Source organism: Gymnoscopelus microlampas (genome assembly GCF_963454915.1).
Source record: "Gymnoscopelus microlampas genome assembly, chromosome: 3".
In the NCBI taxonomy this organism is placed as follows: Eukaryota; Metazoa; Chordata; class Actinopteri; order Myctophiformes; family Myctophidae; genus Gymnoscopelus; species Gymnoscopelus microlampas.
The window spans coordinates 48,575,159-48,602,204 of NC_139940.1; the positions used below are offsets into that span (position 1 = coordinate 48,575,159).

General features: G+C 42.8%; 1 protein-coding gene across 2 annotated transcripts in view; it reads left to right on the top strand.

Annotated features, from left to right (window-relative positions):
- The window catches only part of rapgef5b (Rap guanine nucleotide exchange factor (GEF) 5b), a 64,750-nt gene that overhangs the window by 20,757 nt on the left and 16,947 nt on the right, over positions 1–27,046 (top strand). For both annotated transcript variants that reach the window (XR_014600508.1, XM_084053159.1), the window contains exons 4-8: positions 10,278–10,356; positions 11,984–12,128; positions 12,971–13,068; positions 22,584–22,614; positions 23,811–23,892. Coding sequence is in view for 1 of the 2 variants with exons in the window: in XM_084053159.1 (XP_083909285.1) it covers positions 10,278–10,356; positions 11,984–12,128; positions 12,971–13,068; positions 22,584–22,614; positions 23,811–23,892 (435 nt within the window). In the remaining variant the exon portion in view is untranslated. The remainder of the gene's footprint in view (positions 1–10,277; positions 10,357–11,983; positions 12,129–12,970; positions 13,069–22,583; positions 22,615–23,810; positions 23,893–27,046) is intronic.

A 27,046-nucleotide genomic window follows, 5' to 3' on the forward strand; every position in this document is an offset into this window, starting at 1 on the left:
TACGGATGCAAATGGACCTCCTTACCAGGGGTCCTTGGCAGGGGGGGGGGGGGGGTTCCAGGGGGTCCCCAGCCAAAGTAGTTAACATAGCGTTACAATCGTCTTAATCACTTTATCCATTTATACGTTGGCTGTTCAAAAATAGCAGATGTACGAGCTCCCGGCACAGCACAAAGTGACGCGATGCGAGCTTGTAGATCTGCTATTTTTCCCCCCGAAAATGTAGAATAATTTAGACATTTTAACCCCAAATCTTCTTTTCTGGGGGTCCCTGGCACAAAATATTTTCAGATGAGGGTCCGCGGGCAAATACATATCAAGGTGGGGGTCCGGGGCACGAAAAAGGTTGAGAACCACTGGCTTAATGGGTCCTTTTGGTTCCATTTTCTACTCTCTCTTTCATTGTACTATACTGTGTAGATAGAAGTAGAAGTCTTCACCTTGTGCGGGGCCAACAATGGCTATAGGTTCCATTACTACAAATGAATAATAGTACTCAATCATGGCCCTTGTTTAGATATATTCGGGAAGTTGTTTTCATTTTTTGCATAAAAGCAGGTCCTTTGATTGGTTGCAGTCACCATGATGAACACAGCCATAGAAGGACAGCACTTCTTGACAGATGACAACATTACAACAGCAGACGTGCTTATGAAAAATGCATGGTTGGAGCAGAGCCTAAGCCTTTGTGAAGTTGACATCAAACCTATGACATCATCAGCAAACAACAACAACAGCATAGCTACCATCTACATCTCTATAACACAGGGGTCTTCAACGTTTTTTTTTCAGCCCAAGGACCTCTTAGCTGAGAGAGAGATGAAGCAGGGACCCCCTAAATACTGTAAAAAATTGTGTTGCAGATTAAACTTTTTTTTTTTTTACTTGGTCTGCTCTTTTTTCTCTCTACCCTATACCTCTTTGCCAAAAATAGCAGATCTACAAGCTCACAACGCCTCGCAGAGCGAGGCGTTGTGAGCTTGTAGATCTGCTATTTCTGGCCAAAGTTCTCTCAGAAAAGGGATGCTAGGGTTCAAATGGTTAATAATGTAAAAAACATAAATCCCCCCTTATAGTAACTCTGAGGACCCCCTAGGGGTCCCGGACCCCCTGTTGAAGACCCCTGCCATAACAGATATCATTCAGAAAGGTCTTGCACTGCACAGAGTGACTGAAGCCAGGCCTATGCAGTGAGTTGGGACTCACTGTTTTTAGCCCAATGCAGAAAAAAGACTAAGGTATGAGCTGAATCTCGATGAGCACTATAGCGTCTCTGTCGGGGTGGAAACCTCATACGTCCAAAACTGTTACTTTTCAGGATTCAAATTCAAAAGCAGCAAAAGTAGCCGATCTACGCGCCGTGTGTCGAGCTTGTGGGTCTGCTACTTTTGATGCTTTTGTGTGACGCTGTAGTGTGATCAAGTAGGGCGTTATTTTACGAAAAAAAAACACAAAAAGTTAAAATATGGAGATGAGAGGTTTTCCGCCCGACAGAGGCGATGTCTGTGATAGATGATGATGCTGGAAGGACCGGCTCCATCTGGCCTCCGTTTAGATTCCCCTATAACCAGCCAGCAGGGCTGAATATGTCCTGACACGCCCGCACAATAACACACGCACGCACGCACGCACGCACACACACACACACACACACACACACACACACACACACACACACACACACACACACACACACACACACACACACACACACACACACACACACACACACACACACACACAAAATATAATAATAATAATAATAATAATAATAATAATAATAATAATTAGAAAAATAAATAAAAAGATTTAACGAGTAGTAACGCCGAGTAATTAGAAATAAAGTACAAGGACCAAAGCAGATTTAGTTTTCTTTTTTTGTTTAGTATTCTTGCTTGGTCCTCTGCACTTGGACTGCCTGGCTAGTTGCTGTATGAGATATAAACAGGTATAAATATAAAGGCAGTCACAGTGCACTACAGTATATTAACAGTATGAAAAGGTAACGATATAGTCAAGTGAACATAAACAATCTATCCCCAGCAGTGTGGGTAAAAATGAACAGTCGAGCCGCAGTGAGAAATGATTTACAGTACATTAGCTAGTGGTATTATGTCTTGTTCTCCCTGGGCTAGGTCGGTGAAAGGCTTGTACATGATCTAATGAATTCATGCAACCGATGCAGGGAGATAAATGTCATTACTGTGTTGCACATGTTTATGGCCGCCGTACGTAATGAAAACTATTTAATCACAAGCAATTTTTCACCACACAGTGCACGGCATTACATTCATTTCGCCACGGAGACTAGTTAGTTCACTTTCTATAGCCGGTGCAACGGCATTAAGAATGTAAAAGATGATTTCTGCAGGAGATGGCACTTTCACAGAGCCCCGCAGGCTATACAGTACTGTATATACAGTGTATACAGTTCTCTATCGCTAACATAGGCTACTGTACAGTACAGCAGGTTATCATTCTCTACATCCGGTATGGGCTTGTGAATCACATTCAACCAGCAGTGTGTAAACTTGCCTTATCTCCCTGTGTATCTGTGAGTCTGTGTGCAGCTATTGATTCCACCCATTCACACAAACTCACAGATGTGTGCGCTTGACCCATTCAATCCGGGGGACGCGTCTCTGTCATTTTTTTGATTTCTTTGGGCTATCTGGCTATCTGGTCCAGCTGGCTTGGGCTAGTTCATAGCACGGCACTCCGTGCTATGAGCTTGTATATCTGCTATTTTTTGAAAAATCGGGAACGTTTGTGCAAATCTTTGAATATATATATATATATATATATTTTTTTTTAAAGCATAAAATTTGTAACTCAAATCTGTGCTTCTGGGAGGTCCCCGGAACAAAACATTTGACAAATGTTCGCTTTAAAAATATGTAAAAGATTTGCACACATTTTCACGATTTTTCAACAACAACAAAAATAGCAGATATGCTATGAGCTTGTATATGTGCTATTTTTGAATAGCCCAAAGGAATCTAAAAAATGACATAGAATCTTTCCCGGTCTAAATGGGTTAAAGGTGCAGTAAGTTACGTTTTTGGGTTTATTGAAAAGTTAGCAAGCAAGATAGTGATCATATAGAGTGTTTGGTCTTCCCATCTCTATAGCTCTTTAGTAAACAGAAAATACATTTTCAGCTGGGTCACCAGTTTTATCCAATCAGGAGTGTACCAATTCCAATTTGACTTTCTGTATTCTGTATGAGTTATTTCTCGAGATTGAATTAAATTGTTATCCCGACCGGAAAATGGGTTTTCTGTTTACTATAGAGCTGGATAGATGGGGAGAACCCTGTTATTATACAATACCCTATTAGCAACGATTAGTTTGGGAATATGACCCTATTTAACACTTATGTTAACACAAGAATATCACAGCATCTTCAACTTGAGAGTGTGCAACCAACCAAATGGTTACATTTGCACAAAACCAAAAAACATTGTTTTACATTTGTACCCTGTGTACAATGCATACAGCAGTATTACTGTGAATCAGATGGTGTTGATGGTGTATATAAGGACAGTGCTTTGCATATACAGGCTATCATCGTGATTCAATGCTGTTTCATTGCCAGTGATGACTATTGCACCCTAAGCTTGACGAATGAACGTGTTCCATTCGAAGGCCGAGGGCCATTGATCCGTTTGATAACTACCTACTGAGATGCAAAAGGAAACACCGGATTGATTGATGACTTCATTGATTTCCCAATCGACAGATCGGCCTGCTAGATCAATTAATTCCCTTTTGGGATCTGCGTTAACAGCGAAGTAAATCCGATTTGGCGTGAGCGCTCTGAATGCAAAGATGTGATAGATGGGCATCGTGCAGTGTGCAGTAAAGTGTGCAGCTACATCATAAGTGTAGAGTTCCAAGCAAGAGTTGTTTAGTAGTATACCAACATCTCCTGGTTTCTTGTAGGCCTACTTTATTCATAATCCCTGTGTGTTCTATACACCAGTGGTTCTGGAACTTTTTTGTGTCAAGGACCCACAAATTGATGTGTATTTGGCCACAAACTCCCATCTGAAAAGGTTTTGTGCCAGGGACCCCCAGAAGAGAATTTATGTAAAAAGATTTAAAAGTGTACTTTGACTCTTTGTTTTCCGTATCTGTCCTGTGTTTCATAACTGTGGTAGAGCCATGACAACCATCACAGGATCAATGAAGGTCTAAAACATTGGTTGTCAAAGTGGGGTCCAGGGACACCCCGGCGGTTCTTGGGGGGGGGCTGCGCAGAGTGTGTTATCACCGGAGAGATATGGACCATGTCCTGCATTCACAGCTTTCGTCAAGACCCACTGGTCATGATGGAAATGAAACACAAAAAATAAGAAGAGGAAAGTGTTACCGTCAGCTCTCACTGGACCGTTATAGTATTTGTTTTTGTTTTATGGAGTGAGCTGGAATAGAAAACATCAACATGATAGCAGAACTGCACAGAAATGCCCCCCTCCTCCTCCTCACACAGCTGTTTTAGATGATCAATTTGTTTTCCCTTCAATTTAGAAAATGCTACGGTTTTGCTTCGAGCAGAAAGATGCCAAAACAAACAAACCACAAAAAAATACTTTTTCCTAGAATAAATCCAGTGGGTTGAAATATGAACTCAAAAGTTCTATATCTTCTGCAGGTGTGGTAGTCATATGAGTGCTGTTCAGTGGTGTAGTGGGGATTTTTTAACTGGGGGGGGGGGGCTATTTTTTAATGACGTCACATGCACACAATTATAGGCTATCCTGACTATATGACTTGTGAAACGCGTTTGATCTTTCACTCCATTGCCCTGGCTATAAACCAACGCATTCTACTGAACGAAAGAGACCAGATGGGGGTTGGAGGTTACGCATCTGATGGGGTACTATGGGGTACTACCCTGGTGCTACTACTCCGAGTGTGGGCTTTAGGTTAATATCATCTGGAAAGAATATACAGCATAAAGTATTCCATATACTGTAACTGTAGTGGAAGGGGAACGAGTGCCCCAGGGCTCTATACTAGGACCCCTTGTGTTTTGCTCAACACACAAACAATGTGTGTATCATTCTTCGCAGAAAATAGCAGATCTACAAGACAAGCTCACTGTGAGCATGTGTATCTTATATTTTGGCCAAATATGATGTATTATTAATATAATTAAAACACTTTTTATTTTTATTTTATTTTAGAAATAGTTCATCTTTCACTCAATAGGGGCAATGCCTGGCAATTACTCTGTTGACTTCCCTTTGTTATGATGGTGTGTGTCACTACTGTATGTATGTATGTATGTATGTATGTATGTATGTATGTATGTATGTATGTATGTATGTATGTATGTATGTATGTATGTATGTGTATGAGTATGTATGATGAGCGGGCCGACCCGTAACCCGCGGCGCAGGTGGTCGAGTCAGGATTTCAGAAGCAATTATGCGGGCTGCAGGTGAGCGGGTCAGCCGCTCTCACACGCAAAAAAAAAAAAAAAAACTATTTTGAACAACATGCTTGTTTATTTAGCCCATGACAATGTTGTGCTACTGTAGACATTTAAAGCGACTTTGGGTAGGCTACTTAAAAGAGTGCTATATAAATCTGAGCTATTATGATGATTATCTTTTTTTTCCCACCGCGGGTCGCGGGGCGGGTTGAGCCATAGATTTATATATGGGTTTGCGGGGCGGGTTGAGGCGGTTTGGGTTCCGTGGCAGGGCGGGGCGGGGCGGGTCATGAAAAAACCCGACCCACACATCACTAGTATGTATGTATGTATGTATGTATGTATGTATGTATGTATGTATGTATGTATGTATGTATGTATGTATGTATGTATGTATGCTGAACGAGTTAACAGCTGGCGGCAGAGCTCAAAAGCGCAGGGAGGCGTGAGCGAGCGCATGCAGCCACGCTGCGTGGATTTACATACTGATGTGAGGTTAGGCTCTGTGGAGCAGAACACACGCACACACACACACACACACACACACAAACACACACACACTCACAAAGGCCCCGGGAAGTTGGTGTGAAATTTAAAAAAGGAGCAGGGTGTGTGTGAGGCACGCTGCCCCTCCACAGCCCCGGACCATGTTGTGCCGATAACAGGATTTGTAAGAGCGTTTCCGTTTCGCCTGCTGGCCAGCCAGCCGTCACCGCTGGTAGTCGTTCCTCATCGACTGCCGCTCCGCTCAACGAACATGCGTGACAAACGTGATCCGGAGCACGTTTGTGCGTTAATTAAATGGCAATTTGTTTATCGTTGCTGTCGGCCAGAAACCGTTTTATCTCCATTTTACTTTTATTTTTTGTGTTTTTTCGTAAATTAACCCCCTACTTGATCATACTACAGCGTCACACTAACGCATCAAACGTTATGGATCCGTGCCTGTGCCGCTAGCGTAGCGGTCCGGGCACCTATAGGCTCAATGTAGCCTGACAGCGGGTCGCGGGTTCGAGTCCCGATCCTGACGGTCTTTGCTGCGTGTCACTCCCCATCTCTCTCTCCCATTTGCCTACTGTCCTATCCATAAAGGCGTAAAAGCCCCCCAAAAATATGTATGTAAAAAAAGAGTTGCAGATCCACAAGTTCAAAACGCGGCACGAAGCCACCCGTTTTGAGCTTGTGGATCTGCTACTTTTGAATTTGAATCCTGAAAAGTTAACAATTTTGGACATTCCACCCGACAGAGACGATAGCTAATGTCCCACTGAGGACTTGTCAACAACTGCTTTCAACCTGGCGTCCCTGTGTTGTCCATGTCATTATATAGGCGATAATGTTGGGGGCGGGGGGTGTAGCAGATGTGAGCTTGTAGATCGGCTATATTCACCGTGCGACATCGTCGTACGACAAGCTATAAAATAGTGCTTAGCTAGTGGTTAGTCGATTCAGAGGCTAATCATACAATAAATCATTTGGTAAATATTTCATGAAATGATGACAGATGATAAATACAGTACTCCTGCATTTCAAAACATGGAGTTAAATCATTGTGACGATGTACAGATTGACATTACACAATGTACTCAGCATGTATGCAACCTTGGGAGAGCGTCAGGCAAGGACGCAATGTACCAAAGCCCTACTTGTAAAGACATTACAGTGATGGTAAATATCAGCTGGCCATTGTGATAATTGGATTGAGAACATTGACTTCATCAGCAGAGGGAGAGAGAGAGAGAGAGAGAGAGAGAGAGAGAGAGAGAGAGAGAGAGTTATTCATGTACAGTAAGATTTAAGATTTCCATTGTGACCCTAGTGTCCCAATTGTGAGGCCAACAGTCTGCAAAAATACCGAATCTACAAGCTCAAGCTATTTTCAGCGATGATATTTACTGTATAAGGCAATCAGTCATCATTGCTCATCAATTACAGTGTGTGTGTGTGTGTGTGTGTGTGTGTGTGTGTGTGTGTGTGTGTGTGTGTGTGTGTGTGTGTGTGTGTGTGTGTGTGTGTGTCTGTGTGTGCGCGTGCGTGCGTGCGTGCGTGTGTGCGTGCGTGTGTGTGTGTGCTCTCTTTAGAGAGTTGACTCAAGTGCAGTCAAATGACTCACAAATAGATTGAACCAATATTATAGAATGAGAATACAAGCGTGGATGTAATATTTTATCTTGGCGTTCAGGCTCTGCTAAATCTTTTTCCCTGCACAATTAGACATCCATCATTAACCATTAAGAGCAGGGAGATAGATATACAATAACAACCCCCTCATGGGGAACAGAACCAATAGCAGAGCCCACTGGTGGTGCTGGGGTGGTGGTGGGAGCAAACAGCCGCATAACAACAAACCAGGAACACATAAAGCGGAACGAACGCAGATTGGGCGGGTGAGCGTAAATAACCCGCCCAATTGGTCAGCTGATTGCCACGTCAGTGTATGACGTATGGGTCTTGCATGACACTGTATACACCCACATAGTAATGTGTAACCTCTCGAGTCATGTAAGTTATCGCTTCATTCCAAAGTCATTTTCACTTGATTATTAATATACATTTTAGTTGCTGTTTTTTTGCCCTTCTGATCAATAGATAAGATATTTATTTTTGCTATCATTCAAAGCACATTTGTCTTGTTGACTTTGTTCGTAAATAAATTCTTATTTTTATTTGCAATTTGGTTATCGTTCTCCTTTTTCCATGTGGTTTCCCCTCGACCACATTGGAGGGGGCCCGGCCTAGTACAGAGCCCTGAGGGACGCCTGTCAACTAAGTATATAGGCTTTAAGTGGTTACGGCATGTTCGACTACAGAGCAAATCCTCTCTGTCGGGTGGAAATCTCATATGTCCAAAACTGTCACTTTTCAGGATTCAAATTCAAAAATAGATAAAGCAGCAGATCTACAAGCTCAAAACGCATCGCTTGTAGATCTTCTACTTTTGATGCGTTTGTGTGACGCTGTAGTATGATCAAGTAGGGCGTTCATTTACAAGAAAACACAAAAAGCTAGAATTACGGAGATAAGAGGTTTCTGCCCAACAGCAACAAAACGATAACTGCAAACTCTTCATTCATTTTCAGCACAAGTCATTATCCGACACTGACCAGAAAAGATGATGAGTCATGTGGGTTGGGGGGTGGGAGGGTGACGGGGCTAAAGTGCAGGGGAAAAGGTCATTCACATTACAACCCACTTCTAAAAACCACTCATCAACAAGCCTAACGACCGATGCGAGCTGCTCATTGACATTCCTGGTCAAAGGGGGGAGCGGGGAGGCTCTTATTGTCATTACAGAAATGGAACAGGAACAATGATGGTGCTAATCAAACGGGTTCATGCTCAGACGCACACAACGCAGTTCAACAATAACGGTTGTCAAGGTCACCCGCGTTATCGGTGTTAGCCATAGGCAGCATTATATGTGTCCTATATGGCTCACTGTTTGAATGTAAGGAGCTGTTACTGTTACGGAGAATCCCCCTTATATGAATGAATGAAGTATGCAATCAGGCCTGAAGGCTGCCCTAATATGGTGAACACTAAATAACCGTGATTTAGGTTAGTCAATGATAGAACAGATTAGTTCAGTAATATCAGTATTAAACAGTACCGGTAATATCGATACTAAGGAGGAAATAGGAACACTTTGACTCCGAACCACTTAAGTAAGACTCTTATAGACTCGACTGACTCAACTCTGTCCCGTCATTGACATTGATTACTCGGACACCCATTAAACTACACCTTTAAGACGCTAAATCAGCCTTTAGAGAAGATCTACTGTCTATTATAACATATTAGTCCTCTCCAACATGTACTGTACTGTACTTACGTACGTATATATGGAGGTGGGACGATGTTCTGAGGCTGCTACAGCAGTGGTGGTACTCAGATATTTTACTTAAGTAAAAGTATCAATACCACAAATATAAAAGTACTCTGTTACAAGTAAAAGGCCTGTGTTCAAAATGTTACTTGAGTAAAAGTACAAAGGTATCGGCATCAACAAAAGTATAATATTTGCCTCTGAGATGTAGGAGTAGAAGTACAAGTATTGGACATTGGAAATACTCAAGTAAAGTACAAATACCTCAAAATTGTACTTAAGTACAGTACTTAAGGAAATGTACTTAGTTGCTTTCCACCACTGTGCTACAGTTGGCCTATAGTAGCTACCACTCAGTCATAGTAGAGTGAGTGCATTAGTGCAGAACAGATGCTGTGTGTTCAGTGTGTTATGTGGTGTACAGCATACAGATGGATCAGTACTGTAGTAAGCCTGTGTGATGATACAGCATACAGATGGATCTGCAGCAGTGTTGCCAGATTCGGTGAGAGAAACAAGCAACCAGGTCTAGGAAAACCAGCCCAAAAGAAGCGACTATGGGCCACGTGAGCACTTTAACATATACATCAGCTATTTGAAAATAGCAGATCTACAAGCTCACAACGCGTCGCGATGCGACGCGTTGTGAGCTTGTAGATCGGCTATTTTCAAATAAAACATTGCGGGGAAATTATAATAAGCAGATCTGGCAACCAGGAACTTTACGGCCAGCACCTTCAAGCATATTAACCACTTAAACCCTACACTTGGTTGAGTCCAAGTATATACTGACGTTTTCACTCTGGACTTAAGATCTTTGCTGAAAATAGCTGATCTATAAGCCTATACAGTAGTATGATCAAGTAGGACGTTCATTTACGAAAAAACACAAACATTTAGAATATTGAGATAAGAGGTTTCTGCCCGACAGCAATGATATTACAAAGAAATACATACTGTACAGTACAGCATTTTCATATCAGTGTGTACATGTGTTCTCTGTTACAGACACACTCCTGGAGGACTTCCTGCTGACCTACCTGGTGTTCATGTCTACCAGTGACCTGTGTCACGCTTTACTGGGACAATATCCTTTACATTACATTATACCCACCATGGCTGCTACATCTACACACTCAGTGTACTGACATACCTACCCATACACAATATCATACGTTATTATCATTATTTATGCAAATAAATAAAAACTCCTCCAAAAAAATTTCATTTGATTCTTTCTCCCCTTAAATAATACCAATTGGTATTATATTTTATATTACATTACATTACATTACATTACAGTCATTTAGCAGACGCTTTTATCCAAAGCGACTTACAATAAGTGTATTCAACATAGGTAGGGAACGAAAACTACTAATCACCAGAAGTCTTAAGTGCATTTCCTGCAAAAAACAAGCAACCAAGAGTATACCTAGCGCTAAGGTAAAAGTGCAATATATCAGCTACCTACTTTCTTAAACAGATGAGACAAAATAGCAAAATCAAATGAGCACGAGCTCAGACAAATAAGTGTATCGACTAAATAAGATCCAATAAAACAATACAAAACTAAAACAAGAGTTCGTACAACTAGTTAACAACAAGTAGGCCAGGCAGAGAGGAAGGGTAGTGTTTCCTGAAGAGGTGGGTTTTCAGCCTGCGGCGAAAGATGGGCAGTGACTCTGCTGTCCTGACATCAGTGGGAAATTCATTCCACCACTGTGGGGCCAGAACAGAAAAAAGTCGTGACCGTGTCGATCGACCAGAAGGACCCCTGAGTGACGAGGCAATCAGTCGCCCCGAGGTGGCAGACCGAAGAGGTCGGGCAGGGGTGTAGGCATCAACCATAGCCCGGAGGTAGGAAGGAGCTGTTCCTTTCACTGCCCTATAGGCTAGCACCAGGGTTTTAAACTGGATCCGAGCTGCTACGGGGAGCCAGTGTAGATAACGGAGAAGGATAGTTGTGTGGGAGAACTTGGGGCGGTTGAAAACCAGACGAGCTGCAGCTTTCTGAACAAGCTCCAGAGGTCTGATGGCAGATGCCGGAGCACCAGCCAGGAGGGAGTTGCAGTAGTCCAGGCGGGAGATGACAAGAGCCTGGATGAGCACCTGGGCTGCCTTCTCTGTGAGGAAGGGGCGAATCCTCCTGATGTTGTAGAGGAGGAATCTGCAGGACCGTGTCACTGATGCGATGTTATCGTTGATTAGTCACCTTTACAATGAGGTATAACTTGTAAGGATTGTGCAATTGTGGAATGAGCAACACAGCTAAACGTGTGGGTAGTAAAGGTGAAAAATCGACAATAACAACAAAATACATTTTCCAACCTTTTTCTGAGGAGTTTATATACTTTGGCGTATGGATATAGCAAGTTCAGTAAGGAAACATTTGCTGATGGTGTATCATCAGTTGGCAATAGCCACGAGTAAAGTTTCCTGCACCAAATAATCCATTAAGACTTTTTAGATTATTTTGTCTCTCTGCGTTTCCTCAGATGCATAATGTATCTGTCCCAGACAGCACTGCTTTGCATATAAAGCATGTGGATACAGAGTGGGCATCAAGGAAGAGTGGAGTAAAATGTTTCTCAGACAGTCAGTACTGTTCTGATATAAAACGTGACTCCCTCTCAGACAGACAGTCAGTACTGTTGTGATATAAAACGTGACTCCCTCTCAGACAGTCAGTTAATGGAACCTTAACCGACGGCCACCTATGTCACCAAGCGACGGCGAGGGAAGGAGGACGGGAAGGACGCTCTGGACAGGAAACGCAAAGTCCTGCACCTGGTGTCACAGTGGAGCGCCCTGCGGAGGGACTTCATGAGGGACGACGAGCACGTCAAGATGTTCATGAAGGTACGGACCTGTCAGCAGGGAGTGTTGGGCGGGAGGAGTAGGAAGAAGGCCCTATCCTCCCGGTGGGGGCTCCTTACTGGCAGGTGAGTCAGTAGGATACAACAGCAGTGACAACACAGCAATGTGTGTGGGGTGGAATCAATTGGCATAACGACTACATTGGGGAGAAAAAGGGGTAAAAAAAACAAAAAAAAACAAGCCAGCACAGGTCAGAGGTGGGAATGGGAGGCATGGCGGCGTGGCATGGGAGCAGCTGGGTGTGATGAGAGGAGCAGGGTGTGACGGGCAGTGGTGGAAAAAGTACTCACATTTTTTACTTAAGTTAAATACTGCAATATAGAAATACTCTGTAACAAGTAAAAGTCCGGAATTCAAAATGTAAAAAGGTATTGGCCTCAAAATGTACTTAAAGTACCAAAAGTAAAAGTACTCATTAGGCAGAATGTCCCATTTCAAGTTTTCAAATGTGTAAAAATCTTTTGAAAATAGCAGATCAGGATCGCGATGCGACGCATTGTGAGCTTGTAGATCGGCTATTTTCAAATGGCCAAAAAGCTGAAGTAGTTAATGTATGTTTTGTAATAATAATCAAAATCTACAAAGTAACTAGGGACTAAAGTTTTCAAATAATTGTTGGTGTGGAGTAAAAGTACAATATCTGGATCCGAGATGTAGTGGAGTAGAAGTAAAAGTATTGGAAATTGGAAATACTCAAGTAAAATACAAATACCTCAAAATTGTACTTCTTTAACAGTCCTCAAGTAAATGTACTTAGTTACTTTACACCACTGGTGACGGGAAACATCTTTCCAGGAGAAGTGACATGTCTTTTCTGGTTGCAGACGCTGTACCGCTATGTGCTGGATGACCTGTACCAACACCCTGGTCTGGAGCAGGATGTCAGGGAGCTGCACACCCTGATACGACTGCAGCGCAGCCAGTGAGTGACACACACACACACACACACACACACACACACACACACACACACACACACACACACACACACACACACACACACACACACACACACACACACACACACACACACACACACACACACACACACACACACACACACACACACACACACACACACACACACACACACACACACACACACACAGAGATACACATGAGCGCTAAGCTGAGTGCCTAAAGTTGAAGAGAGAGAATCTCATAAAGATAATTTATCTTTACAAGCTGATAATGTATCAGTTTATCTCCAGTGTTGCAATGCTGAATTGGAACGTGGTTGCACTCTATTTTCATGACGTGACACACACGTCGCTTAACACCTACACTCCTATGTTAATCCACCTGGTGTGAGTCGGGAGCCTTTGTAAACTTTGTTGAGGTGTGAATTTAAAGTTGTTTTAAATCTATGCGTGTGCCTGCGCGTGCTCCTGGTCAAATAGGTTCCTGCACGGCGTGCAAGGCCGTCCCATGAGCAATGCAGCCCTGTTTATCTCACATATCTTCATTTGTTTGATCACTTGTTTATCCTGTGTCCTGTATGGGATATCTCTCCTGATTGGATGAAATTGGTATCTCAACCTGAAAATTAAGTTTCTGTTTACTAAGGAGCTGGAGCAATATCATGGGGAAACTCCTGTTATTGAACAAACACTCTAGAAATGATTGCCGTGGGAATATGGAGCTATTTAAAACTTAATTTGAACAAAACAAACAAACACTTACAGCACCTTTAATTATGAGATAATTGAACCAAATGGTTCCATTTCTTCCGTTCTTTTGTTTTAGTTTTATATTTCTTAGTCTCTCAGAGTTAAATTGATGCATGACAGCTGGCATTTTCTCCTATTATAAGGAATAATTCATGCAGGTACATAAATAATGCAGAACACGGGGGGATTATGTATATTTTTAACCCATTAAGACCGGGAACGTATCTGTGTGTCATTTTTTTATTTCTTTGGCTATTTTTGAAAAAACTTGAAACATTTGTACAAATCTTTGAATATATATATATATATTTTAAAGCGGACATTTTTAACTCTGTTACAACTTCTGGGGGTCTCTGAAACAAAATAATTTGAGATGGGGGCTTCCACGGCCAAATACATATAATTTTTGAGAACCACTGATATTATAGCAATGTACGTTTAAAAAAAAAAACTGTTTAAGATTTAGAAGACATGTAGAACGCCCAGAAGCAAAGAGATCTCTCTGCAGCGCTGTAAACAGGAAACGTGGCTGTGCAGACGGGCATGCTGGGAGAATGTGAGAATCCACAACAGAATGGGTCCAGTGAGATGAGAGAGAGAGAGAGAGAGAGAGAGAGAGAGAGACCCTCCTTTGTGTCCCAGTATTTAGGATTTCCATCCCGTCAATGGATGCCTTTCATCGATTAAGTCTAATTGGGGAGTTCTGGCGTTGTTATGTAAGGACCCATGAAGGTCATGGAGTTCCACTGCTTCTCGTGTCCGTGGAACATACATGGTGACGGAGCGAGTTGGAACAGAGACGTCATATTGGTGTTCATCCTGGTCCATCCCAGACCCAGCAAATTAAGGCTTGAACTGAGACACAGACACATCATGTGGCAGCTAAAAAGGCACTCGTATACTGTAGGCAGTGGTGGGAAAAGTACTCATTTCTTAATTGACTCATTCACTGCCAGAGTTTTTCAGAACAGTCTGCAGCCAGTGCCAGCATTTTTGAGCATTTTTACTAACCTTTCAAGAGCCACAGAATATTTCGCACCAGGACGATCAACACACCGAGTGTCGCAAAAGCCGGGGGGGTAAAAAGCGTGTCACTGCGACCCTTTAATTATTGGCTGTTGAATATAGCTTGTTCTCGCCTGTTTTGATGTGTTGCACGTCACTGGCACTGTGGGCTTTGGAAAAAAGATGTACGTGTTAAGGCAGCTCTCCACAGCACCGATTTCGGGCCGACTCAGCGTTGGGAAGCGTCTGCTGCCGACAAATTGTTGTCGGATAGCATTGTTACGTCGGGTCTGGACCTCTATCGACCCGTCGATGAGAAACTGAACTTGCTCGGTCGGTCCCGACTAGACTAGTGCTAAAAATGCTATGTGTGTTTTGTTGTCAGATTCGGTGAGTGAAACAAGCGACCAGGGGCCTGTTCCTCAAAAGGTGAATTAAATAAGCCTGGCCTTATTAAGCCAAATCCAGGCTTGACAAAGTCGGGTCCGTATAAGCCTTGTTTATTCCGTTCCTCAAACGCCAAGCCAGGCTGAAAAGGAGCGACTTTGTCGAGCTAGACCTTGTCAAGCCAGGCTGTGTCGAGCCAGGATAATGAAGCCGGGCTTCACGTATTTCTATAAAAGACCATGAAAGTCGATAGCAGAATCCTTGAACTTGACCAATCATGGAGCCTAAAACCAGAGCGGCGTTTTTAAACGTGACCGCAATAAATAGATCCAGGGAGAAAGCGTGAAGTGTGTGTGTGTGTGTGTGTGTGTGTGTGTGTGTGTGTGTGTGTGTGTGCGTGTGCGTGTGCGTGTGTGTGTGTGTGTATGTGTGTGTTTGCGACGGGACGGGATATTATGTTGGGTTAGGGCTAGGGTTTCATCTTTCAATATTATCTTGTTTTCTATTATAAAAATGTTAAAATTCACTCATTAAATTTCCTATAATGAAGGCAATGGATAAGGATGTTATCTAGCTATAATAAAATAATTAAGAATAATAATTAGAACACACTTTTCCCCCCCTTTTTTTCGTTTTTTAACTTTAAGAAATGTTAAAATTATTAAAAATAGTGACACTAGTGATGTTAGGGTCCGAAATGACCCGTATACCATAGAAGGTACAAAGTCATTTATTTTTCATGAACTAAAACTTTATTTTACTCCTGATAGCAAATGCTAATTGAGGACAAGTCTCTCTCACTCTCAAACATGTAAACATTGAATATTGACAATTTGGGGGGAATTGAGCCACACTTCTTTGCCGGGTCATTTCGGACCCTAACACCACAAGTGTCACTTTTTATTTTGAGACCATCAGAATTAATTAAAATGATGATAAATCATTTTGTTAATTTAAAATGGCTATTTCTGAGGATATCATGAAGCCTCGTTCCAATAAAGAAATGTAAAGGGTACTTTTTACCTATTCAAACTTGAAAACGGGTCAAAAAAGACCCTGACACAATGGAAGGGTTAACAAGCGACTTTATAGGAAAACAAACCCAAAGTCGCTTATAATAAGCAGACCTGGCAACACTGGCAAGATCTTGCAGGCTAGTGAAGGCATTAGCACAACAATGTGCGCAATGGCCGACTACTTGTGCTGAACTAAATGCCAACTTTTGCCAACAGACTACCAGTCTGAAGTAGTCTGTTTGGTGGAGAGTCACCTTTACACCCATTGGCACTGAATTAGTTAATACTGCAGTTGTTATTGTTTAGCTTGCCACGAGCTGGTATAAATTATGACTATATTTTTTGTTAAAGTTAGAACTTAATTTCATACTGGAGGACAACTGAGCTTTATTGGCCTGAAACTTTATCTCAGTAAATTGAACTCCATATTTGGGCATGGCTGACATCATAGTGACAACATAATGATGACGTGAGATTTGAATCAGCTCGGCTTAAAACCAGACCGCACCGTGTGAATGACACACATGGAGAGAGACATTGAGGAAGCCTTTTTACAGAGGAACTATTCCAGCAGAGATCCATACTCTTGATATTCAGCTGGTAATTGCCCCGAGCCAATCCTGGATTGTCACACATCACTAGTTACATTCTTGGACCATTACAGCCCATGCATAGCAGCCTCTTTGACAATGAACCCACTGTTCCCAACAACGAGCCAGCAGCAAGGAAACTCAGAAGAATCAAGACTGAGTAGTCAACAGTCTACCAAGACTTTAACGCAATCGGAAGTAAAGAGACGTCATCTGACTGACACAGGAAAGAAAACTCACATCTGTAAACAATGTGACAAGAGTTTCAGTCAGTTAGGTCACCTGAAGGCACACCAGAGTATCCACACTGGAGAAAAACCTTTCCACTGTAAACAGTGTTTTAAGAGTTTCAGTCAGTCAGGTATATTGAAGAAACACCAGCGTATTCACACAGGAGAAAAACCTTTCTATTGTAAACAGTGTGGCAAGAGTTTCAGTCAGTTAGGTCACCTGAAGACACACCAGAGTATCCACACTGGAGAAAAACCTTTCTATTGTAAACAGTGTGACAAGAGTTTCAGTCAGTTAGGTCACCTGAAGGCACACCAGAGTATCCACACTGGAGAAAAACCTTTCCACTGTAAGCAGTGTTTTAAGAGTTTCAGTCAGTCAGGTGAATTGAAGAGACACCAGCGTGTTCACACAGGAGAAAAACCTTTCTATTGTAAACAGTGTGGCAAGAGTTTCAGTGACTCTGGTTACCTGAAGACACACCAGAGTATCCACACTGGAGAAAAACCTTTCCACTATAAACAGTGTTTTAAGAGTTTCAGTCGGTCATGTGACTTGAAGATACACCAGCATATTCACACAGGAGAAAAACCTTTCCACTGTAAACAGTGTGGCAAGAGTTTCAGTCAGTCAGGTGACTTGAACATACACCAGCGTATTCACACAGGAGAAAAACCTTTCCACTGTAAACAGTGTGGCAAGAATTTCAATGCGTTAAGTAATCTACGGAAACACCAGCGTATTCACACAGGAGAAAAACCTTTCTATTGTAAACAGTGTGGCAAGAGTTTCAGTCACTCTGTTAACCTGAAGACACACCAGCGTATCCACACTGGAGAAAAACCTTTCTACTGTAAACAGTGTTTTAAGAGTTTCAGTCAGTCAGGTGACTTGAAGAAACACCAGCGTATTCACACAGGAGAAACACCTTTCCACTGTAAACAGTGTGGCAAAAGTTTCAGTCAGTTAGGTAACTTGAAGACACATCAGCGTATTCACACAGGAGAATAACCTTACGACTGTAAACAGCGTGGCAAGAGTTTCAGTCAGTTAAGTGACTTTAAGAGACACCAGCGTATTCACACAGGAGAACAAGGGAACCAGGAGACCCTTCCGCGAAGCGGAGAAGTGTCAGATCCCCTTTGTTTTGAAGTGTCAGATCCCCCCCCCTACCACTGTAAACTGTGTGGTAAGAGTTTCAGTCGCCCTGGTAACCTGAAGACACACCAGAGTATCCACACTGGAGAAAAACCTTTCCACTGTAAACAGTGTGGAAAGAGTTTCAGTCAGTCAGGTGACTTCAAGATACACCAGGGTATTCACACAGGAGAAAAACCTTTCCACTGTAATCAGTGTGGCAAGAGTTTCAGTCGGTCAAGTCACTTGAAGATACACCAGCGTATTCACACAGGAGAAATACACCAGCGTACAATAGAATACACCAGCGTATTCACACAGGAGAAAAACCCTACCACTGTAAACTGTGTGGCAAGAGTTTCAGTCGCTCTGGTCACCTGAAGACACACCAGAGTATTCACACTGGAGAAAAACCTTTCCACTGTAAACTGTAACAAGAGTTTCAGTCACTTAGGTGACTTTAAGAGACACCAGTGTATTCACACAGGAGAAAAACCTTACCACTGTAAACAGTGTGGCAAGAATTTCATTGAGATAGGTAAACTACAGAGACACCAGCGTAGTCACACTGGAGAAAAACCTTTCTATTGTAAACAGTGTGGCAAGAGTTTCAGTCACTCTGGTAACCTGAAGACACACCAGAGTATCCACACTGGAGAAAAACCTTTCCACTGTAAACAGTGTTTTAAGAGTTTCAGTCAGTCAGCTGACTTGAAGAAACACCAGCGTATTCACACAGGAGAAAAGCCTTTCCACTGTAAACAGCCTGGCAAGAGTTTCAGTCAGTCAGGTGACTTGAAGAAACACCAGCGTATTCACACAGGAGAAAAACCTTACCACTGTAGACAGTGTGGCACGAATTTCAATGAGTTAGGTAAGCTACAGAGACACCAGCGTATTCACACTGGAGAAAACCCTTTCTATTGTAAACTGTGTGACAAGAGTTTCAGTTTTTAGATCACCTGAGAAGACATCAGCGTGTCCACGCGGGAGAACAACCTTTACACTGTAAACGGTGTGACAAAAGCTTCAGTCGGTTCGACTCTCTAAAGACCAGGAGCGTATCCACACTGGAGAAAGAACCTCCTCCTAGTAGGGGTGTAAAGTACCAAACCACATCGGTGTACCAAACCGAACGGTCCATACCGAATGAACCGAATCTTTTTTTTTAAATGCGGAACTAAAATATAGAGTTTCCACACCAACCTATTAACATTAACTGCCACTGAGTTAAAACATTGTCTACAGCTGCCCTTGCTAGCGATTCCGAGCGTTTTCAATAACCTTTGAAAAATCTTAGAATACTATTCTTCACAACGATCCACCCGCCGATCACTTTAAAAGACGTAGTAGAGTCTCGTAGAATCGGAGAAAAATAATTGTGCTGTCGCGATAATCCGTTCCATAGTTATTGGCAGTTGAATGTAGCTTGTTTTCACCAAAAATCTACAAAAAGCAGAGAAAGTTTTATTTTTACGGTAACTAAACCATCTTGATTTTGTTGTGATCACATGATCTTTGGCTGTACTCTTCTTCGGCGATAATGGGATCATTCACAGGCTGCGGAAGAGCGCCCTCTATCGTAAACCACTGAAAACACCACATGACGAGTGACTCGTTAATGGCGGTGTGAGCCTTGGATTAAAATGACGAGTATAATCGTCAATGGCAGTCAATGAGTTAAGTAAAAGTATCAATACGGCAATGTAGAAATACTCTGTTACAAGTAAAAGTCCTTAATTCAACCGCCCGAGCCTGCGTCCATTCACCAAGGGAGTGAGTTTCATCTGAGGAGAGGTTCAGCAAACATTTATAGGGTTGGGCTGATCAGACCAGGCTGTCACCACTCTGGCAATCAGACCTGAGGTGTCATCATATCAAGTTGAGTGAGGATGAAAACAGGTAGCCTGGTAAACCCCGGAAAACTCATTTCCATTTGTTTTCAGAAGTGAGTCTGGCCTACAGGCCTGTCTGGGCGTTTCTCCACAGTTTATAACATGAACTGTCCTTATCAGCATCCTCGCTCAATGTTCTGTGATTGACAGCGAAGGTTGGCCAATCAGGTGGCGAGTTTGAGTGAAACCGAATGGAACTGAGTGTAGCCGACAAAAATGGAACGGGCCGCCATCTTGTCTATCGCTGTTTTTGGTTTTGGTTTTAAAACTTTAAAACGCTCTCAAACTTCTTTTTTGAGGCACAGAATTTACTTTTAAGATATTGTTTGGATATAATTGAGTTGTTTAACTTCATATATGTGGTCAATTAATCATGACAGAGCCTATTTAAAAATAAAAAAATCAGAGAACCGGCAGGGGCGGGCAGTGACACGTACTGTATGTATTGCACTGTCTCTGGTGCTGAAACCTCTCCTCAGCCCTCTGCACGCACGCACGCACGCACGCACGCACGCTAAAGACCAGGAGCGTATCCACACTGGAGAAAGAACCGCAGGCACACACACACACACACACACACACACACACACACACACACACACACACACACACACACACACACACACACACACACACACACACACACACACACACACACACACACACACACACACACACACACAGGGGGCCTGTGCTCCACTAGACGTTCTTGTTCAATCAAGGCTTAATGAAGATAAGCACCGCCTCGCACTATGACCTCTGTGTTTAAACAACCCAGGCCTTCTGTCAGGCCAGTCTCCAGACACAACGACCACGCCCCACATCCACACACCCCCTAGACCCCCCCCCCCCCCCCCCACACACCCCTTTGTTCAGAGCCCCCCTGATCATAGCTGTCTCCCAGAACCATCCTCCATTCAGCCAGCCTGCCTGCCTCCCATTAAAGGCCCACACAGATCATTTCTCCTGACAATGCTGCTGCTATATATATATATATATATATTGTTGCTGTCGGGCAGAAACCTCTTATCTCCATATTCTCACTTTTTGTGTCAGAATCTGGAGGGCCAGTTGTACATCCCCAGCACCCTCTCTCTCTTAGTGCGGTGGACATGGGTGTCACTACAGAGTGTGGGCATCACCGGCAGAAAGCACGTACTATGTATGAGTTTCTCTCAGCCGGGTCAAAAAGGACAGCAGGAGGCTGGGACTTCTCTGGCGACTTCTTCTGCTGCCAAGCGGGACTGGCTATTAAAGTCAAGCTTTTCTTTTTCTAATCTAGAGAAAAACAAGCCCAGTCGACCATTAAAGCCAATGTGATCTTTTGCTCTCTCACAGAGCCCCATTAAAGAGTCTGTGACCAGAGGAGTAGCAACACGCCTCATTTATGATCCGTGGTACGACGGTGTTGCACGCCCCCAAAATAGCTGATATAGAAGCTCACGACTGGTCAAGGACGCAGTACTTTGTGCATGCCCGCTAAACAAAGTATAAATGGGGCTTAAGAAGGAATATTATGTAGGGTGGGAGAGAGCGGTTTGTTGTCCACCTGTGATAGATGATAACTTTCACTTTCAAAGTGCTTCACCAATAAAAGACAACAGTCTCCACACATCCACCTCTGTTCTTTCTCTCACGTTCCCCCGCCCTCCTCTCCCTTCCTCCTCCTGTCCCCAAAAACCTCCGTCAGCCACCACCCTCTTCCTCTGTACTCTGCCCTGATACCAGCGTTATATAATACAACCACACACAGCTCATTGACATTCACGCTCAACACTTTCTCTGCTTTTTTTTTTTTGAGGATGAGAGTAATTTAGATGACGGCCCCCCCGCTCCGAAATCCCCCACACGTTTCATCAGTGAGTGACTTGCTTGTGGGAAATACCACCCCCCCCCCCCTCCTCAGGGTGGGCTCTGTGCCAGCCCAACCAGCCCTGGTTGTTGCAGAGGGATGCTAATGCACCAGAGGGACCATCCATCACGCCCGTCCTGGGCCTCTGGCTTGATAAGAACGGCCGTGATTAATTGACGGGTTCAGATTGGAGGGTCTAATAGCTACAAAGCACTCTCATCCGGACCTTGTCGCCGCCGCAGCGTTAATAATAATAATAGACAAGAAGGGACTGCGGTCTTTGATACTGGAATGTAACTACATTGACTCTAGTGTCCCTATTTTGAGGCAACATTTTCAAGATTTTCCAAAATCTTTCAGGATATTTAACCACTCGGGAGGAATCTATAGGATCCCTCTTCTGGGGGGAATGTTCATCAAAAATAGCTGATCTACAAGCTCACAATGCGTCACAACGCAACACGTTGTGAGCTTGTAAACTGCCTATATTATGCAGCTTGTATAATATAGCTATTCCTGCCGTTTGTCGTAAGACGAAGATAGGGCTTAAGTGGTTAAAAATGTCTTGTATGTGGATTAATGCTTGAATAGTTTGAGAATTGAGATTGATTTCTGTCTTCTCTTCCATTCACCCCCACCCTACGCACACCCAAGTACAACGGATGAATATTCCCCCAACAGAAAGGTAAGACTTAAAGACTTCAAATCCTCTATATTCCTGCCTAATATACTGCTGACACTGAGCTGCCCTTACAGAGTACTACAACACTACATGTATTTGTCTCAAAGGCCAAAGCAGCCTTCATCTCCTTTGGGGACCCCCACAACTCTGAGAGTGTACAAATGGAACCAACGGACCCGTAAGCTTACGGGTCCATTGGTTCCATTTGTACACTCTCAGAGTTACACACCTGTAAGGGGCCAATTTGGAAGCCCTTGAGGGTCCCTGGACCCCAACTTTAGACCCACTGGTGTTTCCAGTGAGCCAACATGCACAATATCAGCACCCTGACTCTGTTTGACCAGAATGGAACAGAGCCTTCATTAGTATCATTGGTAACACCTGTGAATGTCTTCATAATATGGCTGCTGTGAATAGAGCCTATAATAAACAAACAGCCTACCTCATGAACAGATTACAAGTAGTGAAACGTCACTTACAGCAGTGGTTCTCAAACTTTTTCACGTCAAGGACCCCCAAATTGATAAATATTTGGCCACGGACCCCTATCTGAAAATATGTTGTGCCAGGAACCCCCAGAAGCAAAGATTTGTGTTAAAATGTTCACTAGGGAAAAATAGCAGATCTACAAGCTCATAGTGAGCACTCTGTGCGCCGCACTATGAACTTTTATATCTGCTATTTTTGAATAGACAACGTTTAAAATATGGATAAAGGGTTTAAGATGATTGTGATGCTTTATTAACTAATTTTGCTGGGGACCCCTTGAACTCATTTAGCTGGGGACACCTTGGACCCCCCACTGACTTACAGTAAATACCGAACCTGGATTAGATTTTTTTGTATAGTTAGTTACTGCACTTGTAGGGCCGAGCAGATATTGATAAACAAACAACGTTTCGGAAATCACCCTACAGTGTATACAATAAGGCTGGCTAGCGGGCTACGTATTTCTTTTACAAATTGCATGTATACTTGTGTCACGGCAAACACATAAGCATCCTCGCCTCATTGTCCACAGTGATTGTCTCATCCTGTACCATGACAGAGTGCATTCTGACTGAACACTTTCAAACACATTGACTGTGTGCATCGGGACCCCATTGTCCTTATGTTTGTACTTCCTGTTAAAGCCATAACTCTGCAGTGGAACAGAAAAGGTACTGAAATGCCATGCATTCCCCTCCTCCTCCCTCCAGAGCAAAACCCCTTTCCACCAATTGAGCCCGAAAGAGAACGGGCTGCGCTCCAGAGGGACACAACAGAGGGAGACCAAGGAAGGTGAGTCGTGAAATAGCTTTCTTTCTTTCTTTCTTTCACACATTCCCCGCCTCGCGCGTAGTTCCCAAAATTGTTGTCAGATTGCGTGCTGCGTGTGCACCACAGGGACTTCCCAAGGCGAGGAGAACAACAATAGCAATCGCTCAGTCGCCACAAACAGAACTGGGTGGAGTAGCCAAAAAACTGTAACGTTTTAATAACGACTCACGTAGAAGTAGAAGCTGTCGTCCAAATAATTACTTGAGTGTGAAGGGTAAGAAAGTATTTAGTGGAAAACCTCTGAAGGACTTGAGTCATTTCTGATTTATTTTCTGGTTTCAATCATCAAAAACAGCAGCACCAGTGCAGATTTTGTCTTTCCTGGAAAACAAAAACAATAATATATATATTTTTCTATTTTATTTGATCCCACGATTTTGTAACCCATTAGCCAATTTGCCAATTGCCTATGTAATCCTGGGCGCTACTCTCCCTCTGCCAGCCCAGAACTGAGCTCATGCCTCCTTCAATGCATGAGAAGCTAGCAAGCCGCTTCTTATCACCTGACAGGGGGGAGTTTCCCCGGTAGGACGTAGTGTGTGGAAGGAACATGTTATTCCAACCAGTTCCTTTCCCCTCCATCAGGCTGACCAGAGGGAGGCAATATAGAGACCGGGATTACTGTGTTTTTTTGGGAGGGTACCTACCCTCAAAAACAAGAATAGGCTACTGATGACACATCCTGTATTCAAGGGCATTTACTAATATAGGGTCCAACTTGAATAACTGCATTAAATGTTGGAAAATACAACATCAGAGATCACGATCAGAGTGCATGACATGAACCGTAGACAGACAGTTTGGAATGGCATCCAATAGAAAATGTATTCTTTATCTGTTTATCTGTTATTCTGTTATTCAGTGGTCTATTATCATTCACCATGGCCATGGAAAACTACTCAGATACTGGGTCACTTAAAACAGTGGTTCTCAAACTTTTCAGGCCGTGACCCCCCAAAATAATCAAATTTGAACTGGGGACCCCCCACACTGATAAGCACTTGGAATTGAGTTGTGGCATTACATTTAGTTTGACTCGGTTCCACAGGTAAATATTGTTTAAATAGCCGATCAATAAGCTCACAACGCCTTGCAATTGCCTCTTTCTTATATGATTTGACAATTTGGCCAACGTTTTACCAGTTTTTATACTATAGTTTGTTGATTACTTTTGCAGTAATGTTTTTTTTTTTCATTTCATTTCTTTTCTTCTGCCCATAAATTGTGTGTGGGTCGCCGACCCACAGGTTAAGAACCGCTGACTTAAAACATAGTCCCGGTCAGCAGTTACATTTTTTGCCATGTTATGCTTCATTTCAGGTACATGTATGTCAGTGTAGAGAGACAAGAAACCAGAGAGGAGAGACATGAGATGGGCGTCGGATTCGAACCGGGGTCCTCCTCGTACTCACTAGGAGGGATTATCGGCAAAGAGATTTGGTGTAGAGGGAGGGGCCAAGTATAGACTCCTGGGGGACCCCGGACAGTTATACAGGGTTTATGTGTTCAATCACCGTTCCAAATCAATGCTCATGGCATATTAAAATGCACGTAACCATGGCAACACTAACAAACCAACCAGGGTAGCAGCTGTTTGTTGCTACAGTACTACAGAGAGGTTACCAAGACAACACAGCTTTTGTTGATATTATTTGATATCATCTAATCTAATATTTTCAATTATGCGAGTGTAATTATGTTTTCTTTGGAAAGTGTACAAGAGCAATAATGTAACTCCGAGGAGACCTGATACAGGCAAATAAACTCTGCTTCACAGCATGGTGTTCTTCTCTTCTGCCTCGTTCCTTATTGCAATTTAGGCATTTAGCAGATGCTCGAATACAGAGCGACTCACAAACGGTTAAAAGGATAGTTCACCCAAAAAAAAAATGTTTCTATCGATTAGTCACCCCATGGAGACTTGAATTCACCACTGATATAGCAACATACTAGTTAGGATTTAGAAGAAAAAAAAATATATATGTATTTGGTCGCGGACCCCCATCTCAAAATGTTTTGTTCCAGGGACCCACCAGAAGCAAAGATTTGAGTTACAAATATTCGCTTTAAAAATATATATATTCAAAGATTTGCAGACATTTTCCAAGATTTTTCAAAAAATAGCAGATCTACAAGCTCATACATGAGCTTTTAGATCTTAAAATGACATGCGTTCCCGGTCTTAATGGATCATCAATAAGCCAACATCACAGGACTGAGGGCCAATTCTAATACGCATTGGATGACAGACCCCCATTTGATACAGTATGTATCTATGGGACTCTAATCTACACTATGATTCTCAGTCTTAACCACTCTTAAACCATAAATAGATTAAGCGGCTCTACACTAGGGTCTCTTCTGTTGCCATGTTATTGTGGGGAAAGCTTTCGCTGAAAATAGCCGATCGACAAGCTCACAACGCGACGCAGTGATACGGATGCTGGCGTTTAAAGGTTAATTTAACCCGGGAACGCATCTGTGTGACTCTAGATTTCTTTGACTATTCAAAAATAGCAGATCTACAAGCTCATAGCGCGAGCACCGAGCGCTATGGGCTTGCAGATAATAAATAATCATGAAAATGTGTGTCTTTGAATATATATTTATACATTTTTAACTCTTTCTGGGGGTCCCTGGAACAAAATATTTTGAGATGGGGGGACGACGACGACGACGACAAATACATATCATTTTGGGGGTCCTTGACATGAAAAAAGTTTGAGAACCACTGATATTATATCAACATAAGTTTGTTTTTAAAAGAAACTGTTAGGATTTTGAAGACATTTGTAGAATCCCCCGAAGTAAAGATTTGAGTTACAAATGTTCGCTTTAAAAAAGATACATTCAAAGACCCCCCCACAAGGACCCTTGAGGATCCCCTCCTCCACACCCCCCACACTGAGAACCAGTGTCCTATATGGTCCGTATAACCCATTAAGACCTGAAGTCCATTCTACAAATGTCTCCTAAATCCCATCAGTTTTCTAAAAAAAAAAACGCATGTTGCTATATCAGTGGTTCTCAAACTTTTCCACGTCAAGGACCCCCAAACTTATATGTATTTGGCCGCTGACCCCCATCTCAAAATATGTTGTTCCAGGGACCCCCC